The 22,178-nt window shown below is 41.2% G+C and overlaps 1 protein-coding gene across 9 annotated transcripts in view; it reads right to left on the minus strand.

Moving 5' to 3' along the window:
- Positions 1 to 22,178, minus strand: part of gphnb (gephyrin b) — a 163,364-nt gene that overhangs the window by 71,885 nt on the left and 69,301 nt on the right. For 8 of the 9 annotated variants that reach the window (XM_049590269.1, XM_049590267.1, XM_049590268.1 and 5 more), the window contains exons 5-8: positions 15,992 to 16,086; positions 15,441 to 15,507; positions 4,481 to 4,753; positions 9 to 143 (exon numbers count right to left, since the gene is read on the minus strand). In XM_049590269.1, the coding sequence (XP_049446226.1) occupies positions 9 to 143; positions 4,481 to 4,753; positions 15,441 to 15,507; positions 15,992 to 16,086 (570 nt within the window). The remainder of the gene's footprint in view (positions 1 to 8; positions 144 to 4,480; positions 4,754 to 15,440; positions 15,508 to 15,991; positions 16,087 to 22,178) is intronic. The other variant, XM_049590266.1, reaches the window with a different exon arrangement.

Genomic DNA, 22,178 nt, shown 5'->3' on the forward strand with positions numbered 1-22,178 from the left:
GTACTCACTTTGGGTGTGGGACAGGAAGCGGTCGAAAGGCGGGACGTGGCCTGGGCGCGGGGCGACTCCGAGGGCGTGGTGCTGAGAGAGGCTGTATCCCTGGGCAACACCTGCACACCCCGCGAGATAATGGAGTCTGGGATCTGAGATCACACACACACACACACACACAAACGTACGCAGACACACGTGCATGTAAACACCACGCACCGTAAACACAGGCAGCACACATACACACACTAATATTCCAGATCATACATATACTACACACAATGTCCACACGCTACAGACCTGAACACAGAAACTAGACGAGAGGACAGATATTCCAACACCTCCGATGCCAGAAACATCCACACCCACTGACAGGGTTGATGCAGATGAATGACCTCAGAAATGAAACATGGTAGTGATGACAATAATGAGATATCGGGGGGCGGAGTCTTACCAACTTCCTTCTGTGACTGGACAATGAAGTGGGATGTTACCCTGACAACAGAGCCATAAAGCAGGGTCCAGGCTGCAGACAGGGCAGGATAGGATGATGGGTATGGAGAGATACTTGATGTTACATGTGACTGCACACAATACACACACACACACACACACTCTGATATATGAAGAGACACACAGTCATGATATATGATACACAGAGATATATGACAAACTCATGTTGAGGAAGAGATTCACTCTTTTTCAACTCAAGACTTTATAATCATAACGCAGCTCACTTTTTAATAACAGGAAGTTCAGTTCACGTTCAGTACATCCATAATATGTACCAGCCTTTGGCCTACATATATATAATTTTAATGTTGTTATGATATTCATATAAAAGCTTATAACTGACCCCGACCGAGTAGCGTGCGGCTGCGCGTATCAGGTCTGCTTCTATTGTGGGCATGACAGGTGGCGGAGGAGACACAGACGGTAAAAATTTAATCACCTAGGCTACTAGTATTTAAATAATTACACTGTTGTGGGTTTATTTATTCTTTTTTAATGACGTTTTAATAATAAACGATATAAACAAGCTTTGGTTTGTCAGTGTTTAAAAAAGGAAACTTTTCAGTAGAGCCAGGTACGACTGCGGTGTTCATCCTTCGGTCAGCCTGGAGCCAGTCCCACAGACTGAGGCAACTGCCAGTTGTTATAGAGAGAGCGCATGTCTATATGGCCACTATACATTTTTAAGATGATGAACATGTGGCTGTAAATACTTAGATGTCTGTCAGAATATAACAACTCTCCATTAGCCAGTTTTACTGCTGCACCACAAGTCCACGCTGACTCAAACCTGACGTCAGACCTGACATGAGATTTGATCGTAACCTCTGCTCACGTCCACATTGGTAAATGCCAAGCTATGCATGGAAATGCTCAGTTTTCTGACGTACGTTCAGCTCATAAATGAGGGCCACTGGGTGTATCCTTGCCCTAGGTAAACCTGTAATCCACTATGCACCAGGCACACTGTATATTTAATGGAGGATTTGGGTGCTCCTGGTCAACTTGTAAAGAGGGGCAATACTGTATCACATGACCACGTATTTACCACATATTTACATTTGGCTGGTTTTTGATTTCTGGGAAATGTCCCTACTGGAGGAAGATGAATAAAATTGTAGGTGATGCATTCACAGTTGCCCCTTTTTTTTTTTTTTTTTTATACAGTTTATCTATTGTTCACTGACTCATGACCAGTCTTTCCACAAAATCTTGGGCAAGTCCATAAATCCATTTGGAAGTTATGCTTCTTTTGACAACAGGCTCCCATTGCCAGCCCTCCCTTTCAGCCAATTGGTATGAACACACATTTTTACGCACACTTGACCTCCATGCTAAATTTAAGCCTCCTAAGGCTACAGAGCTGCTGGTCACACCTAAAAGCCACCTCAAAGTCCAAATAAGGCAAGGCATAAACCTCATTATTTGTGGCAGGCTGCTGTTAATGACAGGGCTAGATAAATGAAAGTTACCAATAATTTCACTGTATCCTTAAGCTGGTACACTGTGACTGAGAGAGGGAAAGTGAGGGACAGAAAAGAACAGGGCTTGGGGGGGGTTGGCAGTGTTTGCCTCTGCCTCCCCAGCATTGAGAAAGATGTGCTCAACATGAAGCGATGAGTGGTGATCATCATCTGCGTGCTGCATCCCTATGGACTGCCATGCACACTAGACACAATAAGGGACGCAGCCCATTCTGCCAAACATGTCATGCACAAGACGACAGACTATCAAAATACTGTAAGTAAGAGAAGAAGGAGAAGTGGTGTGTCAGCTTGTTGTTTCATATCAACAAATATTTTAGAATATATACAAAATAATAGATTTATATAACTTATTTTTACAGCAGGGATTTCGGTTTTTAATCAGGCACAGGCCCAAAATTGCTGCTGTGTTTAGGTCTTGGATCAGGCTTGGATTGGACAGAAACTGTGCAGGTTCATGGAAGGTCGAGCCCGATTTTTTAGGCCTGCTAAGATCCCTAGCTACATGTAGCAGTGTAGGCTACATTATGTAAACACCTGCAGTAACATGCCTGGAGCAGATGACCATATAAAGACATCTGTCACGAGCTGACATCTCGAAAGTAGAAACAAACATTTCAAACAGAATATTCAGAACTGTCTGAAGGTTTCTGCTCACAGGGATTACTTTTATAGACATTTACGTTATCAATTTAAACTTTGGCCATGTTTAAAATAAACATGTGACTTTGTAATATCATATACATATATATATATATATGACAGAGGATACGAAAAAGCATGATAGGTCCCCTGTGAAATGTTGATGAGAAGCATTATTGGTTTTGATCTCTGTGAGCTAAAGAGCTCAGGATGATGGCAGGTCCAGTATCAAAGAAATAAAAATGTTTGACCGTGTACTTCCTGTTTTTGAAAAAGTGATCCATCATAGTTTTGAAGGTGTAAATGATTGTCCAGTTGGGCCATAATTCAGCCCAGCAGAGACATTATATTGAGGTATGGGTTGAAAAACAGTAAATCTATCACTTCAAGGTGCTACCTGTAGCATTTTAAAACATCAGCGTGTCATGTTCAGAGTAATTGTGTACCTTTGGTATGACACAGCATCATGACAGCCATTTTAGCAGCCTGGATCAGCAGGCATTACGCTCGAATGCTACAACTTTGAACTTCTTCAAAGACTGATGGCGTATCTGAGAACAGTACACTCTGTAAATCACGCATCTATATTTGATCAAATTTCAGTGTTATCAAACACCCAATCTACCACTGATCAAAACGATTTCTCTGAACATCTCATATGTTAACCTACTTGTTTACTTGTGAAAATGAAAGACAATGAATTAGGCTCTGATCACACAGAAAGAGTTTTGCAGGTTTCAAAACCCGAGGCGCACTGCACTGCCTTGTTTTTTCCGTGTCATCAATCTACTGTGAATTTATCAATTTAATTTATTTTTCAGGAATAAGTTGCTTGTTACTAAAATGTTGAGGCAGAGGGTATTTGCCGCAGCTCTGGTTGAGGATGAGAGGCTGTCCGTTAATAGATTGTTGGACACAGGGAAACAGAGATCTGTGTGGGTACATGAGACCCTAAAAAAGAGGGTGGATCATGGGGGGTACCACCACTTGGTCCAGGAGCTTCTCCTCCATGATGCCCGTTTCTAGGCATATTTTAGGATGACTCGGGGGTCTAATGTCGGGTCGTATAGCTCTGGGTATCCAGCAGCTGCTCCCGCCAGTTTCTCCTCCTTTGTTTACCAACTGTAAACTTGCTGTCATGACAACCACAGATGGCCCGCCTCTCAAATCATCCAATTGGACAATGGGGAAAAAAAAGATGACGTGGGCTATTTTCTGCTCTGAGTTTAAGTTTTTTCAACTCAAGGATTTCAGAGCACTTCAGGCCTAGAGCGCAGGAACGTGAGGCGTGTCGCAACACAAAAACAGCGAGCAAAAAGATTCATTCTCATTAAAAACATTTACAAAACGCCGCCTCCAGCTGCTAAAACGCTTTCTGTGTGATCAGGGCCTTACACAGTATTAAAACCTTTGAGCTGAAGATGGTGTGTTTCCCTTCGAACAGATTCATATCTGAACTAATGTAAACTAATTTCACTGGTCAACACGACTGAAACTGCGCACAATGGATCCTTCAGATTGACTGCTGCCTGTCAAAGATGTTGGTTGTCTGCTCTCTAGCCTCCATTTGTCTCCTTTGCCTTTACTAAATAAACTAACTTCCTGTTTGTATATTTCAATGTAGATGCTGTAAGTTGTCTTTGTTCCTAGTAATTACACTCTTGTCTTCAGATTCAATGGTTAATGACTCACTAATGTTCAAATGCTACAGCACCTTTTACACATGCTTTCATGAATGACGTGTGAACATGTATAGATGACCGTTTGAAATGGATGGCGTCAGATAAAAACTGCAACAACAACAACAACAACAACAACCCCTCCCCCTCTCCTCTCCTCCATCCCAATACCTTGGCTGCGATGGATGCGGCGGTGATGTGGGAGGAGGAGCTGTCCTCAGTGGACGCCACACCGCTGTCCTTCTTCTCCTCGTCCTCCTCCTCGCACTGCACACCTTTGTCCTCCGTCTGGCGGTGGGGCGAACTGTTGGGGGGCGGCGAGAGGGGCGGCGGAGGCGACGGCAGGTCCTCCAGCTCGTCCGCCGCCTCCTTTACCTTCACCACTGCGTCCCGCAGGAGGTCGATGGCGTGCGGCAGCGCCGGCAGGATGAACTGGAAGCATTCCTAGAGGGAGAGTGTAAGGACAGGAAGATGATCAGTGAAAGGGATTTGGATGGTTTCACAAAACTAAGACTGTGACGTTTTCTTAGAATTTCCCCTTAAAGTTAAGACTAAGTCCTTCTAAAGATAAAAGTTATTTACAAAACATCTTAGACCTTAAAAAAGCTCCTAAGGTTAAAAAAAAAGGTGGAAAGACAAAGAGGTCCAAGACATATTCTCCAAACACTGGATGACACTGAGTTAATGAAATTCTACAGATTAGATCATGCAGGAATAATACTTGGGGCCGATGTCATTAGGGATACACACACATTTCCCAACCAACAGAATAACGCTAGAAAGTTGCTCTGAGATTTTCCTAAATCACTCCTAAGGTAGGACTCCTTACTAAAGTTTTTAGGCTAAGTTAAGAGCTCTCTGAGAATATTCTCAGAATGTCTGTGAATACGGCCTCTGGTTTCTTGAGTCGATATTCATATATGGCTCAAACAATAGCAGCCAGCATGAACAAAATAAAGGCTAGTGTAGCAACGAAATCTATGCCCCATCAAATTTTGTAACCCAGCAAGAGATTCTCTTAAAAATCATTGAGTTTTGTGAGTTGCTGAGTGGTAATGGTTAGGGTCATGGATTCTGATGGGTCACACAATTCAGTGTAACCCCGACACTGAATAAAGACCAGTAAAAAAACATATTACTGTTATTACTTGTCACATGTTAAATATAGCACAATGTGTATTTCCACAGTTTTGATTACATCAGTACAACAACTGCTTCATGTTATACTACTTACTCTGACTTTCTGAGGGTCTGTTCTTTTAAAGATTATTTTTATGGCTGTTTGGGCCTTTATTAGAGGGGACGAGGTGCAACAAAGGGCCACAGGTTGGGGCACCTGCTCTACCAGGTGAGCTACTGGGTGCCCCTGAGGGTCTATTGTTTTCTCTCACTAATTATTTTACATCTCTTCAACTTTGCCATTTTGTTTTTGTGATCGAAGTTAAACTGCAGTCAATGACATTCAACACTTCCACCAATTGCTTCACATTTGAAGCCTGTGATGGAAAATTCTGGTATTTGACCATATTTAACCTATAGTATGTTCAGCATGTGTTGTATAAGTTTACTTGTTTTGATGAAACTGAACTTCTCACCTAATGATATCTGTTGCTCATTTAACCCCTACTGTGATAGCAGTGTTAGATACAGCAGAGGCCTAATGGAAGTAGGTTAAAGGTTACGAGCCAGGGAGGCTCCCACACCAAGTGTCCTTGTGAACCTTAAGAAAAAAGTAACACCTGTACACTTACTCCATGCCACACAAGTTTAATAAAAATGTTCAATCCTACCTGGATCTTCATCAAGGCAAAATGACCTTTTGACCTTTCCTCATTTACACTGTATTTGATAGCCTTGAAACTAAGTGATTTGCGTAAAATTAACAGTGACATTTCTGTAACATCATATTGAGCTTACATAGCCTTCCTACATACAAGTGTGACACTGAACCAATGTATTAAAATGAACTTAAACTTGATGACTGGTGATGCATTTAAGAGAAGTTTAGCTGTCGAATGTGCATGTACTATAAGGGAGTGTCACGCAGAAACTGACGCCATGTTTGCAGACAGTATACCAACTTAAAAGGTTCCAACTGTTGACTACATTTACATGTACCAACTCGAAGGAACTGATACTGTGAAATAAATCGGTCTGCCCATCACTATACAACATCTGTGCAAAAAAAAAAAAGAGGAACTAGAAATAATTAGTGAGTAAAAACATTTGGTTCAAGAGAAAAAGAGTAAGAGGAACATATTGGTGAGTGTAACATTACTACTGATAAAATTAGGGCTGTGGGAATGTAGATTACCCTGCATTTATCCAGGCTACAAGTTAACACGTAGGAGGTGTTGAGTTTACATTAACAGGAAACAGCATCCACAGCAAAATAAAATGGAAGGTGATGTGAAAATATGATTAATTACACCTCAGTACAGAGGAAAATTAGATATAAAGGTGTTTCTTTGACACACAGTAAGTGTTGCTGGCTCCCTCTGCAGTTCAGGTACACCACTATACCCAGGAATACTGTTATCTGCTCAGCTCTGTGTAACAAATAGAGTGTGTGACCCTGTTTGAGGCAGCAGAATCTAAAGCAGAGTTCCTCCTCAACCTCTGCAGATCACAGCGCCTCCTTCTGGCTACATTTATACTACCTTCTGCTCATCCCTCCCTCCCTCCATCTCTGTTTCTCTCTCCGGTGTCTCTCTGTGTGTCAGTGTGCCTGTGGGCTCCTCGGCTATGCTAAATGCTCCATTCTCCTCACTCCCAAGACAAGAGCTAATCTGTGAAATTATTTATCTTCCTGTGTATTTTAAGCATTGAGAAGATACATTATTAATCGCCCCCACGCTTTACAGTATCTACGCCGGCTTTCGTTGCAACCTCTCCACTTCACATCCAGTTCTGTGTGTGCATATCAGCGGCTGGATTAAATATGACAGCGTTAACCTTGATTTGACTGAATTTGAAATCTCGCAGATCCACACGAGGATGCGTGCATGAATGGAGTAGCCTCCTCCACCACTGTGCATGGAGAAATAGAAGAAGTAGAGCAGAGGGACTCCTCAGATGAGGAGATGAAAGAGACTGAACGGGTTAATCTCAGCAGTTGACCACAAGCCCGCCAGCCCTGATGCGTAGCCGCAAGCTAACCTTTCCACCCTGTACCCCACCTTCACTCACACATACACATCCCAAACCCCTCAGCACACAGTAGGCTGTTTATGCCTCTTGCTGGTGCGTTTGAAGCCCACATCTGAGCGTTTTTGGAAGATGTGGAAAGGAAAGCCGGGCGCGTTGGGCTGAAGTGAGGAAGGATTGGGCAAAAGAAGGCGTGAGGATGGTGTCAAGAGCCTGGAGACATTCCTCCTTTCCCGTTCATCGCTTTCATTGCGTGCCGGGAATTTTTTTTTTTAGGTACGTCAGGAGTGGGGTTTTTTTTCCTCCTCTGTTCTTATTCTCTGTTTTGTCCTGGAGGAGAGTAACTGTCAAGAACACTAAAGAGCAGAATCCCTGGATATACTGCCAGCGGATGAGACACACAAGCGAGAGAGAGGAGGATGGAGGAAGAGGGGAAGGCACTGCTGTTCTGAGATTGGGGGGGGGGGTGCAGGAGATGACGAGAGATGATGACAGACAGAGAGAAAGAGAGGAAGATGGTGAGAGAGACAGGGAGGATGAGATCTCGAGAGATTAAGAGAGACAGAGTTGGAGAGAGACGAAGATTCGGTGAGAGAGCAAAAAGAAACTGCAACAAAAGACAGTGAGACATAAAAAGTGAAGAAGAAAGAAAGAGAAACAAGAGAAAAACAGAAACAGGGACAGTAGAGAATAAGAGATGGAGGGTGAGAGAAAGAAAAGAAATATCCAGTATCTTGACAGGCTGCTCGCATTCACTATTCACACCTATAAAAAGTAACTAAGCACTGTAATTCGAACATAACCCATGTAATCATGAGCCAGGAGGCTGTGATCATGTGACCTACAGTATGTGCTACAGGCTGTCCTCCCTCATATGGAGGGAGCAAAGGAAGAAGTCAGGTGACATAGTTTAAAGAGCGTAGGCAGTTCAGGTGGTAGAGTGGTCAAACACACACAGGATTTTGACCCAGGAGACTGGTGTTTGTGTCCCATGTGAAACCAAAAGTCAACGCTTAGTTATCTTAAGTTACGTACATCAGACTCAGAATCAGAGTGCCTTTTATTGTCATTGTATCGTTATAAAAACAACAAAATTAAAAGTGCTACTCGTGTAAGATGCTGACAGTTAAAACCACAGTCTCCAAACATTCAACCATTACATTCTCACACTAATAAATACGACAATAAATAAGTGTAGCAGATAAAAAAAACTACACACGATACAACTGAGAACATTGCACATAAAGTGTAGTAATTACACCCATAAAAAGGATCATCCATACATCACATTGTTACACTAAGTACATAATGTGACAGTTCCTCACCATGATTCTTTACCTAAACCTAACCCAAACGTAAACCACCAATTTGTAAGATATCATTTGTACCACTGCATCAGGATACATTGATATTTAAAGGACAGTTCACCCCAAAATTAAAAATACTTATTTTTCCTCTCACCTGTAGCACTACTTATCAGTCTAGACTGTTTTGGTGTGAGTTGCCATAGAGATGTCTGCCTTCTCTCCAATATAATGGAACTAGATGGTACTCAGCTTGTGGTGCTCAAAGCGCTAAAAAATACATTTGAAAAACTCAACAGCAATGTCTCTTTCCAGAAATCATCATATGGTTACTCAAGATACTCCACAGACCTTGTTGTGAGTAGTTTCATATAGGAACTATTTTCTTGTTATTGTTATGTAATATGCAACACAAATTTGGGTTTTTATGGTTGGCTTTAATGTTTTGCAAGAAAGCCAAATTAAAAATGGTTTAAAGGTTTACTCTACTGATTTTTTCCTCTGATACCAACTCAGATTGGGCTCAAGGTTTCAAATCTCATAAGATACTTTTGCATCATTGTTGGTTACTGTTTGTAAACACACTCACCAGGGAAAGTAAAGGCCAACCCCAAATTCACTCGTTTGACGTTCAGCTTCACTATATCTGTGTTTTTCAGCAATGTGTCTCTTTGATTCATGCTGTATGCAGTCCGGCACCTGATTGCTACCATTTTTCAAAAGGGAACACCACTTAAATTAATAATCCCAATATGTTATATCCGTGGCCTAGGAAAGTTCAGTCAATATTTGTGAACATGAGCTACTCTCTGAAAGCTAGCAACAAGAGAAGAAAGTCTCGGTTGTGATGTCATCAAGGCAGATGGCAGTCGCCACCAAACTTCTAGAGCAATGACTGAGAGGATAACTTCAGTATGAGTGTATACTATTTCAGAAAATTCTGTATAGTATATCTTTAACAGGAACACTGCGTTATAAAGTTAGAGACCAGACATTAAATGTAGCATTAACCGGACCTGGAAAGTTTGACAAAATATGCGACTGATACAGGATCCACTGTTCACAGACTTTAAAGGTAAACTGGTATTTTTCAACCTGGACCCATTTTCCCATGTGAAAGTATTTGTTATTGCCACTGACAAGCTCTGATTGTTGTAATAAGTGTCTGCCAACACTGCAGAAAGGACCCTACAGAGAAATAGATCATTTCTTTACCTTTCGCTTCATCTGGATCTGTTTGTTATTGTCTTCCTGCAACAATTCAACTCGCGAGACTTTAGAACAAGACTCCTCCTTGAGCGAGACTTGGTTACACACAATAACAAACGAACCGGATCAAGCAAAAGATAAAGAAATTATTTCTCTGTGGGGAAACAATCTGAGCCTGCACTTTCAGTGGACGTTCATTGACAGCGTGCTATTGCCCCAAACGATTACACTGTAGCCCGTTTCCTGGCTGCAGCCCTCTCGTTCAATACCAGATCAATTTCAAAAGTTGTTCTTCCCATTAGTCACTTAGAGACAATGGGAAACCATGGGAAAATAGGGTCCAGGCTGAAAAATACCTAAGTTTCCCTTTAACCCACGATGCAAAGAATCAGAATATTTCATTCTATGCTGCTTCAATCTGACCATTTATATTTAAACTGTCTCTTGTAGGTTACGAAACTTAATAGAAGTGTTTTATATTTTACTTTTCTAATTATACAAAGATTCTTGTTTTCATGAAAGCATTCACACAGACATAGAACACTACAAATTTCCACTCAGTCATGATGTTCTCAGATCAGTTAGGCAAGTTTGTTTGGAGATTTTCCAGAGCACCATCTCATGTCCTCACCACCATCATATATAAAAACTAAAACTGAGATCTCATCACAATACGGACAAAATGCAATCAACCAGAGCATATATCTTGTACCAAAAGTACACAGAGCTGTGACTGAGCTGTTCCCTATCTGAGCAGCGTATGATATATAGAGTGTGTTTTATCTGTGGGGTAACTGAGGCCAAAGAGACAAAACGAGCAGCCAAAAGAAGCACGGCTGACACTGACATAAGGCCCTTCGTCTGGCTGGCTCAGCTGGACTTCCCCGTTATCTTTATGACAGGAGATCATCGTAATAAAAGCCTGCGACGGGCGGCTTGTGCCGTTAACTTTAACTGGGGGTTGATGAGGGAGACACTAATATGGCAGCAGATGGGGGAGAGGTGGCGTAATTGATTAAAAGAAATACTAAAATCGATCAGGAGAAGCAGGCGCGTAACGAGACAGAGACAGATGCGTGGGTCAGCACAGCAGAGAGGGAGACAGATGGAGGGGGACATGGAGATAGCAGTGGGCGGACACACACACACACACACACACACACGCCTAAAGGTTTACATTACCCTACACAAACATGCTCGCATGTACGAGAACAAACACAAGCGTACACATGCACTCTGCATCTGTACCTTTGTACAGAGAGAAATACATCAAAACACAGAAATGTATAAATGTAGAATCAAACAACAAACACAAAGAAGAGATCTATCCTGTGTGCACAGATATCAATAAATCATTCAAATGAATGCACACTAAATCACACACCTTTAAATCCATACACACTGTACACATGCTGCCTACACACACATACAATAATGATGGCATGTAAATTTGTTCACGCATCACAAGCTATGTGAAGGTAAGTCTAAAGTGAAGTTGACCTTCACATAAGATTAGGGTGACCAGACGTCCCGAAAAATTCGGGACAGTCCCAAAATCTAAGCAGTTGTCCCGAATCCCAAATCCTGCCCTAATTGTCCTGAAAATTACCCTAGAGCAGAGTCTGGAGCAGTTATCGCCTGATAAAACATTAAAAACTGATCATGGTGGTTGAGTCGTCCTGCAGCTCCCACCGGCTGCACATTGGCTGCGGCAGTTCATACTTGAATTATGGGTGTTGTAGTTTTTAAATTGTGTACAGCAGCCAAGAGAAGGAGTGATTTGCACGTTGCAGTGCAGCCTCTTGTTCTAACTGTTTGAATCTGTTCTACAAACTTGTTCTACAAACTGATACGCCTGTAACGAATTCACCAGGCGTCTTTTATTATCCTAGCTTTAATTTTGTATTGAGTTTAAAGGCTGTGATCATGTGACCTACAGTATGTGCTACAGGCTGTCCTCCCTCATATGGAGGGAGCAAAGGAAGAAGTCAGGTGACATAGTTTAAAGAGCGTAGGCAGTTCAGGTGGTAGAGTGGTCAAACACACACAGGATTTTGACCCAGGAGACTGGTGTTTGTGTCCCATGTGAAACCAAAAGTCAACGCTTAGTTATCTTAAGTTACGTACATCAGACTCAGAATCAGAGTGCCTTTTATTGTCATTGTATCGTTATAAAAACAACAAAATTAAAAGTGCTACTCGTGTAAGATGCTGACAGTTAAAACCACAGTCTCCAAACATTCAACCATTACATTCTCACACTAATAAATACGACAATAAATAAGTGTAGCAGATAAAAAAAACTACACACGATACAACTGTGAACATTGCACATAAAGTGTAGTAATTACACCCATAAAAAGGATCATCCATACATCACATTGTTACACTAAGTATATAATGTGACAGTTCCTCACCATGATTCTTTACCTAAACCTAACCCAAACGTAAACCACCAATTTGTAAGATATCATTTGTACCACTGCATCAGGATACATTGATATTTAAAGGGACAGTTCACCCCAAAATTAAAAATACTTATTTTTCCTCTCACCTGTAGCACTACTTATCAGTCTAGACTGTTTTGGTGTGAGTTGCCATAGAGATGTCTGCCTTCTCTCCAATATAATGGAACTAGATGGTACTCAGCTTGTGGTGCTCAAAGCGCTAAAAAATACATTTGAAAAACTCAACAGCAATGTCTCTTTCCAGAAATCATCATATGGTTACTCAAGATACTCCACAGACCTTGTTGTGAGTAGTTTCATATAGGAACTATTTTCTTGTTATTGTTATGTAATATGCAACACAAATTTGGGTTTTTATGGTTGGCTTTAATGTTTTGCAAGAAAGCCAAATTAAAAATGGTTTAAAGGTTTACTCTACTGATTTTTCCTCTGATACCAACTCAGATTGGGCTCAAGGTTTCAAATCTCATAAGATACTTTTGCATCATTGTTGGTTACTGTTTGTAAACACACTCACCAGGGAAAGTAAAGGCCAACCCCAAATTCACTCGTTTGACGTTTCGCTTCACTATATCTGTGTTTTTTCAGCAATGTGTCTCTTTGATTCATGCTGTGTACGGTCCGGCACCTGATTGCTACCATTTTTCAAAAGGGAACACCACTTAAATTAATAATCCCAATATGTTATATCCGTGGCCTAGGAAAGTTCAGTCAATATTTGTGAACATGAGCTACTCTCTCTGAAAGCTAGCAACAAGAGAAGAAAGTCTCGAAGTTGTGATGTCATCAAGGCAGATGGCAGTCGCCACCAAACTTCTAGAGCAATGACTGAGAGGGATAACTTCAGTATGAGTGTATACTTTTTCAGAAAATTCTGTATAGTATATCTTTAACAGGAACACTGCGTTATAAAGTTAGAGACCAGACATTAAATGTAGCATTAACCGGACCTGGAAAGTTTGACAAAATATGCGACTGATACAGGATCCACTGTTCACAGACTTTAAAGGTAAACTGGTATTTTTCAACCTGGACCCATTTTCCCATGTGAAAGTATTTGTTATTGCCACTGACAAGCTCTGATTGTTGTAATAAGTGTCTGCCAACACTGCAGAAAGGACCCTACAGAGAAATAGATCATTTCTTTACCTTTCGCTTCATCTGGATCTGTTTGTTATTGTCTTCCTGCAACAATTCAACTCGCGAGACTTTAGAACAAGACTCCTCCTTGAGCGAGACTTGGTTACACACAATAACAAACGAACCGGATCAAGCAAAAGATAAAGAAATTATTTCTCTGTGGGGAAACAATCTGAGCCTGCACTTTCAGTGGACGTTCATTGACAGCGTGCTATTGCCCCAAACGATTACACTGTAGCCCGTTTCCTGGCTGCAGCCCTCTCGTTCAATACCAGATCAATTAACACATAAGTGTAGTAATTACACCCATAAAAAGGATCATCCATACATCACATTGTTACACTAAGTATATAATGTGACAGTTCCTCACCATGATTCTTTACCTAAACCTAACCCAAATGTAAACCACCAATTTGTAAGATATCATTTGTACCATTGCATCAGGATACATTGATATTTAAAGGGACAGTTCACCCCAAAATTAAAAATACTTATTTTTCCTCTCACCTGTAGCACTACTTATCAGTCTAGACTGTTTTGGTGTGAGTTGCCATAGAGATGTCTGCCTTCTCTCCAATATAATGGAACTAGATGGTACTCAGCTTGTGGTGCTCAAAGCGCTAAAAAATACATTTGAAAAACTCAACAGCAATGTCTCTTTCCAGAAATCATCATATGGTTACTCAAGATACTCCACAGACCTTGTTGTGAGTAGTTTCATGTAGGAACTATTTTCTTGTTATTGTTATGTAATATGCAACACAAATTTGGCTTTAATATTATTGAGTATTGAGTTTAAAGGACAAGTGCACTTACATTGATCACTTCCATAAAATAAAACGAGAAATTGGAAAAGAGGAAAAGATTGAAAAAAAATGTTAAAAGTGAATATTCCAAGCTTCTGCTTTTCTTATTAATTGTCTCTGAGTCTGAGACAAAGCCTGACAAAGCACTGTGAAACAGAAATGCAGATGTACAGAAACACCATTCTTATAGCTCCAATAAATTTAGGATTTGAGGTTTATTTTAATAAGATTTAATGTTTCTGTTACACAGGTTGGTCGCAGTGCTGAAGGACCGACCCGGGAGCCACTCTCCTGCCAACGAACGGTCAGTTAAACGTTTGTGGGGGTTAGCACGAGCTCACATAGCAGCAGCAGCAGCTACTGTAACATCCAACACTGAGCTGATAAATGGTACCAACAAACTCACACCGACACTGACGTTAAACCCCTTAATTACAGTTAATGTTAATGTTAGCCATGGGATGCTAACAGTTAGCGGAGTCACTGTGTGTGGATGTGGGTAGACTCTCACCAACTGTCCTGAGAGAGGAAGAGCAGGGCTGCATGCAGCTCTACAATGAAAAAAGATTTAACCCATTTTTAAATAAGGAAATAAAAATAAAAATTTGAAAATCTGGCGGTCAATATCGATATTGTGGTGGCCCCAACAAATACATCAACGCATGCCAGGATTCAAATGTATTTCTACTTTATTGAATTTTCTATTAAAAAAAGAACACGAAAACTGAACACCAACATACAAAAGAAGATCTAAATAGTTGATTAATCCGTAGCACCTTAAAATTCCCCTCTCTTTAACCCATTCACTTACCAAAGGCAGCAAGCAATCATCCAAGCCTAACCATGAGGTGTTCAGTGTCTTCCTCAAGGACACTTTGACTTAGGCACAGTAGTTAGGGATCTAACCTCCAACCATAATGTGTATTTATTTGAATGACACAAACAATCACAGCACCTGATCCGTGAGCAGGTGAATCTGTTTGCCTAACTTCACCTAACCCTGACATCCACAGAAGAGAGGTGATGCTGTTACATCTCCTCGCTGTGTTTTTCCTACCTGGGAGCCTTTCTTGCTTCCTGGTAAGTTAATGATGAGCGTCTTCCCTCGGATCCCACACACAGGTCTGTAACATACAAACACAGGGGAAAGTTTACACAAACACAGAGGAGGAAAGTGTGACACGTATGCTTGATAATGGTGATATATGCCTCTCCCTCCACCTTCAAGCCTCCATTCAGTGTATCACAGTGTGCTGCACTTTGTCACAGCTGATAAATTAATTCACTCACTGCTTTTTTCTAACATTAAAGGTGGGATGGGCCTCTTTAACCAACAGGAGGGAGTCACACTGTGCATGATTTATCTGTAAGGCTCTACTGGAATAACTGTGTGACTATCTTTGCTCTCTGATCACATCTAAATACTGTAATTACAACGTCAGGTCACAGGACATTTTAACCTTAGCATGTACCGCATGTATAGGTTGTTTTTGTCTATATACAGTTTATTTCTGGAACTAACTGTTTAAATAAAGGATTGGGTAAATTAATTATGTAAATCAAAGTATGTGTGCTTTGGTTACATCATGGTGAAGGTGCGTGTCTGACCTAGAAAGCATGCCTAGTGGTGTGACGTTGAGAGATCCCATCAGCATCGCCAGAGACATCCCTGGAGCCTCGCGCTCTATCACCTCCTTAGTGGCCTGGAGGGAGGAGAGATAAAGAGGAGGGTCGTTAGTGTGATCATACTTTAACTAAGCATGTGTCCATCCTCAGTTAGGGCTAGTTTCAGGCAGCCATTTGAACAAAAAATACTGTCGAATATAATCAAATTTAAAGTACAGGACATGTTTGTATAAAGAGACAGATGTTGATATTTGTTGGACAGCATTTCCTCATACTTATAAAAGCTACTGTGATAAAATAAACATAGACACATCCATCCTTCCTACAGTTACAGGGACTTTTCCTTATTTTTTGTCACATATATAATATCACAATGTCGTATGTTCATATTAAACATGGCCAAAGTTTCAAATCATGGAGCAAAAACATCAGGATTCAGACTGTTCTTGATACTCTGTTTTTAAAGTTTTATTTTTATTTTGACAGATATCTTTATATGGTCATCTGCTCCACACACGCTACTCCAAATGTTAACATTATATACAGTGCTACATTTAGCTTCATGCTAACATCAAAGAAACGTGATCTTGGTTGCTGATGGTGTTAATTTCTCCCTGATTTCCGATCAAATTCCTGCTGGAACTAGCCGGGTTGTAACGAAATTTTGGTTTAGAAGCTTTTGTTGGTGATTTTTTTTTCATGGTAGTAAGTGTCGCTATACTCTGTTACAGTCATACCTAAGATGCAATGACGGTGCAGAGACACTGAGATATGAAAGACCCGGAAAGCCTGAACAATCAGAGCAGACTGGGCTTTTTCGGTATGAGTCTTGACGAGACAAACGCTGAAATGGAGCGTCTCAGACAGAGAGTGAATGCAGGCATTCTAGCAGAGACAGTGTGAGGAAAATAATTTTTTTTTTGAACATTAAAGCATGTAAACATGTTCTGGTAGACACCTTAAAAAAGAATATGAAGTACCTGAAAATGAGCATAATAGGTTCCCTATATCAGCTGTGGTGTAAAAATTCATTAATGAAGCTACTTACTAGTCCCTGGGATTAAAAAGATTTTGGTTTGTCAAAAATGCGATGAAATAAACTTTCACCAACTTCTACTATTACTCTGGATAGTCTGTGGGTTCAATGGAAGTCTATCCATTTTGCTGTTAGAGATGCAATGAAAATAAAAGGTGTTTAAACTTGACAATTTCTGATATATAGGATTTAGTTGTGGCACTAAAAATGTACAAAAACACTAGAACAGGACATTGCTATTTTTCTCCACTGAATTCAGCAGCATGTCATCGAGCAAATGTGATTTTAAGAGCGATGTGCTTTAAATATTGTATCTCTCTGTTCTGTATAATGTTGTATGGTGAAAAAGATGCATATTTAAAATTTAAGGTTTTTTATTTGACACGGATTTTTAAGAACCTAGATACCTCCTACTTCACTTTCAACTTAACTCGCATTTTCACTGATCACCCTTTTTGTACCACGTCAAAAGGATGTCATTTGAGGCTTTACCCAAAGCTGTGATCCAGAGTGATTTAATGACTGCAACAGTAGAGAAAAACAATGGAACGTCAAAGAAATACATGCAGGATTGTCGGTTACTGTTTGTTAACAGGCTTGCCAGTGCAAGTGAAAGTAAAAGTCAACCCTAGATTCACTCTCGTTGGTGTTTTGCCTCACTATACTTCTGGTTCTTCAACACTGTGTCTCTTGAATGCCTGCTCCTTTTTACACCCATAAATGTCCCTCAGAGAAAATCAGAAGAAAATAAGACAATACAGGCAGAGATACCACAATAGACTACCATACACTTCTAGTGGGTTATACATGATGATTGAGAGGGATTATATATACCTTAAATCGTCCAATGTTATCACAGGAAATCAAAACTTAAGAATACGGCTTCATGGTAGGTAAAAAGGTAAAGCTGTAACAGTCAGACAGATGACTAGGAAACACTGACAATCGTCCCAAACTTTTACAACAACCTCCTGAATGCATGTCTTGCCTCAAAACATCTGGACTGCCCTTTAAATATTGATTTACAATCCCTGTTGTACGATCCATCTCTCAGCTGTCTGAGGGCTGAAAAATCCTTATCTGACCTGCCTCCCCTCCATCTACATCCCCCATTAGCAATCAGGATTGATTCAATCTTTGAAATCAATATGCTAATATGTCCTTTTCTTGGTCAGGCTGTGCAGTTTTATTTTAATGCGGTTTCCAGGGGCGGTGGTCGTGCCAAATTTCACCTTCTTCGTAGGGACATGGGCAACAAATGCATCTGTTTGTGTGTGAGTGTGTACACATTTGCGGGACTGCAGTTGATGCGGCACGTTCTCAACAGATAAGATAGCGGAGAAGATAGTGCCTTCTCCTCCAGCTGTGTGTGTTGGGTGCCCTTGAGTTGAGTGACACTTCAAACGCACCATTAGCGAGGGAGAGGGGAGAGAAAAGACTTCAAAGAGATGAGGAGCCACTGATGAGCATCGTGGGCTTGGACTCAGGAGAGGAGAGAGACAGAGGGAGGGGAGAGAGATGAGGAGAAGGGAAAGAGTGTGGGAGGGACCGAGAGGGGGATGAGATAGGAATAAGAGGAAGGAGGGAGACAGAGGCTGGATTTATACCTCATCATACACTGAGTGGAAGAAGAGGAAGATGGGTTTGTTGGATTCAACAGGCATGCATTCAGATGAAATGTAAACTGTATGTTTTGGACAACATGTTTGTCTAATGGCAGAAAAAAGGGTCTTAATTACATTTATGAGGGGGGTAAGAGAAGCAGGAGGACAAAGAAATATGGCAAAATATGATCATAAAAAGGTTCCTCTGGTCAATGCAGTCCTAAAGCTCAGACTGAGAATGCTATTTTGTTCTTTGCAAGCATGCAATTCTAAATGTATGCCTTTTAAAGGTAAATTAAGTACTGTTAAATATGACAGCAAAGACTTCCCATACATCCTGCATGCTTCTTGTGCCATGGGCTAATCACCAGCAATCAATGTACTTGCATGAGAAAAGCAATAAATCAAGAATGCGTCTGTTAGATAGCCACTAACAGGAAAAGATCAACTTCCAATACGTCGTTGTGAGTTTACATGAGGTGCTGCTTTTACGCCAGATGATGCTGCTGAGCCCTCTGGAGGTGTCGTGGGCCTCATCAACAAAACACCAAAGAAGGAAGGTGCCCACCTGACGACCCCGGTGAAATCGTTAGCTCCTCCAACCACCCAACCCCGAAATGTTACCATCTGTCTCACAACAGTGTCTCGAGGATAAGGATTGTATCACCTAGTCCTGAACTTGGCATGTGGTCAGGCGCAAGCTCGGCTCAGGGAGAAGGACGCCCCCAGCACTCTGGATCTTAACAGCACATCCTGTGTATTTAAAACTAATGTCTCAAGAGAAATCCCACTCATGGCAGAGTGAAATTTGTACTAAACTTTGCTACTTTACACCAAAACATCATCTGCAAATGTACAAAAAATCATAGGGCCAGTAGATGAGTCTTAAGATGAAGCGAACCAGCATCATTTTATACAATTTAGAGAGAATATACGATACACAGTTGGAATGGAATACATCAACGCGTATGACAAACAGGCTGGTGCAAAACATTAGAGTCCCTGTGAAACAGGAGGTAGATCGTCTTTAGCTTCTGTGCTTTGACATATTTCTATCTAATCTAATATTTAGCCCTGTTTCCCCTGAGCAGTACGGTTCAGTTCAGTTCAGTTTGGTACGCTGTTTTTTCTGTTTCCACTGTGAAAAGTTGTGGATGGTACCAATAGAACCGTTCCGTACCATCCCCATTTTTGGTCCCCCCTCTGTTGGGGTACCTAGCACACAGATCTGGAACTAAAAGGTGGAGCTGTGAACACTGCAGTCTGTTGATTGGCCAATAGCAGACAGTCACTCTACTCAGGGTTGAGTTGTGGCTGGTTTTGAGGCTCATGTAACCACTGTTCATACTGTGGAGAGTTTTATTAGGAGACTGCAACTATAAAATGAAAGGATGTTTTGCTGCCTTTCACAGCAGCTGGAGTCGGAGAAAAAAAATAACTTAATTCGCTGGGCGACTGCCGGCGACTTTTAAGGTGGAATTTTAACTTGTAATGTTACAATGACAACAACCGCACCCACATTTTAGAATACTGTTTGCGGTGGAAACGCTAGGGTCTAGGTACCATGTCTGAAGGGTAACTTTTGGTTCCAAAGTTACTATACTGAAAGTGTTTGGTGGCAGTGAGGCTTTATAACACCAATGTGGCAAACTAGTTGCAGTAGTAGTAGTCAGTAGTATCCCTACTGGTTTGTATGTAATGAAATCCCATCTGACAAATGATGCAAGCACACATTGTGTACAAAATATGTTGAACAACTGGTCTTTCTGGGACGTTCCAACTTGTAGCATCACTCAATACTACACTGTTTAATTACAGAAACGGACAAAGACAAAGAGATACTCCAAAATCAACTTCAAAGATAAAACCATTTTGACTTGCTGATGTAGACGTGGAGAACACAGGTCAGATAAGGACTTTACAGTCATGTTCTGTTAATGGATGCAATGTTGAATAAAGCAACATGTAGTAAGACGACTACAAAAAATGAGAGGTAATATTAAAGTAACATTAATATTTAAAGAGTACACAAAGAGCTCTTTTATTAGAATAAAGACATGACATGTAATCTGTTCCTTCTGTCCTGCTTCCAGCTCAAACAGAACACAGTCATGTGTGTCTTGTACAGCCGTCACACACACACACAGACAGACAGAGAGATATCGTTGTCTCCAGCACACGGGGTTGAATCAGATAGCAGGTATTATCAGGGACTACAGTGTGTACGTGTCTCCCCCCTTCCAGGAAGGCTGCTGTCTACCATGATTGATGAGGACCAATGATACTGCTGAGAACCACAGCTCATCCCCTGCCAAATTGCTTGTGTGTGTATGTGTGTGGCTGTGTGTGTATGTGTATGTGTGTGTGTGTGTGTGTGTGTGTGTGTGTGTGTGTGTGGCTGAGTGCATGTAACAAAAGTATAGAGATGTAAATGACAAAAAAAGCGTTTTTACTTAATGTTATGGTTTTTGATTCTTCATGTATGTACAGTGTGATTCTGCCTTCACAGTACAGCAGGCTGCATATATGCATGCAGGTATGTGTGTATTAGGGCTGGGTCTCATTTAAAAAAGTACAATACCAGTACCAGCACCAGTATGTTTAAAGTGATACCAGTAGTATATCTCATTTAATACCTTTGTGTTTTCAACTTCATCCAATACCCATCATGTGAATGGAAGCATTCAGTCGCGTTAAATATCACAGGCGCAGGGCAAACTAATTGTCCGTAGCCTCTCTGTGTGTGGTGTGTGTGTATTTGTAAGAAAACGCTGAACTGCCAACTCCATCAAATACACTCAGCTGACTTTACCACACCACAGATTGATGTGCAAATAGTCTTTTCTTCTAGATTTGGGTAAAATAAGGGTAAAATGCAGCACTATGGAGCACTATTTGGTTGTAGGTTATCTCAGTGTCGAGTGCCGATACGGACATTCACAGCATATTTATCATTCAGAGTCTGAACCACATTTTTCTGTACAATGCTTTCAACATGGAGGTAGCTTTGCTGGGGCCTAGCAGCAAACAGTGGTGACAGCACGAACAGTGCTAACAACGACAAAAGTGCTGACAGAGCTAATGGCTTTAACCTAGGGGGAACGGAAGGGTGGGCGATACACTTTCTTTAGGACGCTGTTGCTGTTAGCACCGGTAACCCCCTGTAACCACAGTGTAAAGCAGAGGCAATTAGCTAGCCAATGGAATACACACACAGGGACTTACATGCATCATCATACACACATGGCCCAACTGGCGACTGAAACAACAAACAGAGAAGCTCAGATTACAACACACACAGAGGGGGAGAGCGACTTCCTTCTCTGCTCAGGACGCCATTACCCCACTACATCTTTACGTAGCAGATAGTTCTTTGCTGCTATTTTAAGGCCTTTGCACACTGAGTCCGTTTTTTTGGGATGCTTTTTGTCTTTCATTTGGCACTACAGCTGCATGAAGGGGCGGAGCTGTCCTCCACATTCTGTGTGGTCCACATCCTCCTCCTCTTCATCATCATCCACCTGAATAT

The sequence above is a fragment of the Epinephelus fuscoguttatus genome, linkage group LG11 (genome assembly GCF_011397635.1).
Source record: "Epinephelus fuscoguttatus linkage group LG11, E.fuscoguttatus.final_Chr_v1".
NCBI lineage: Eukaryota > Metazoa > Chordata > Actinopteri > Perciformes > Serranidae > Epinephelus > Epinephelus fuscoguttatus.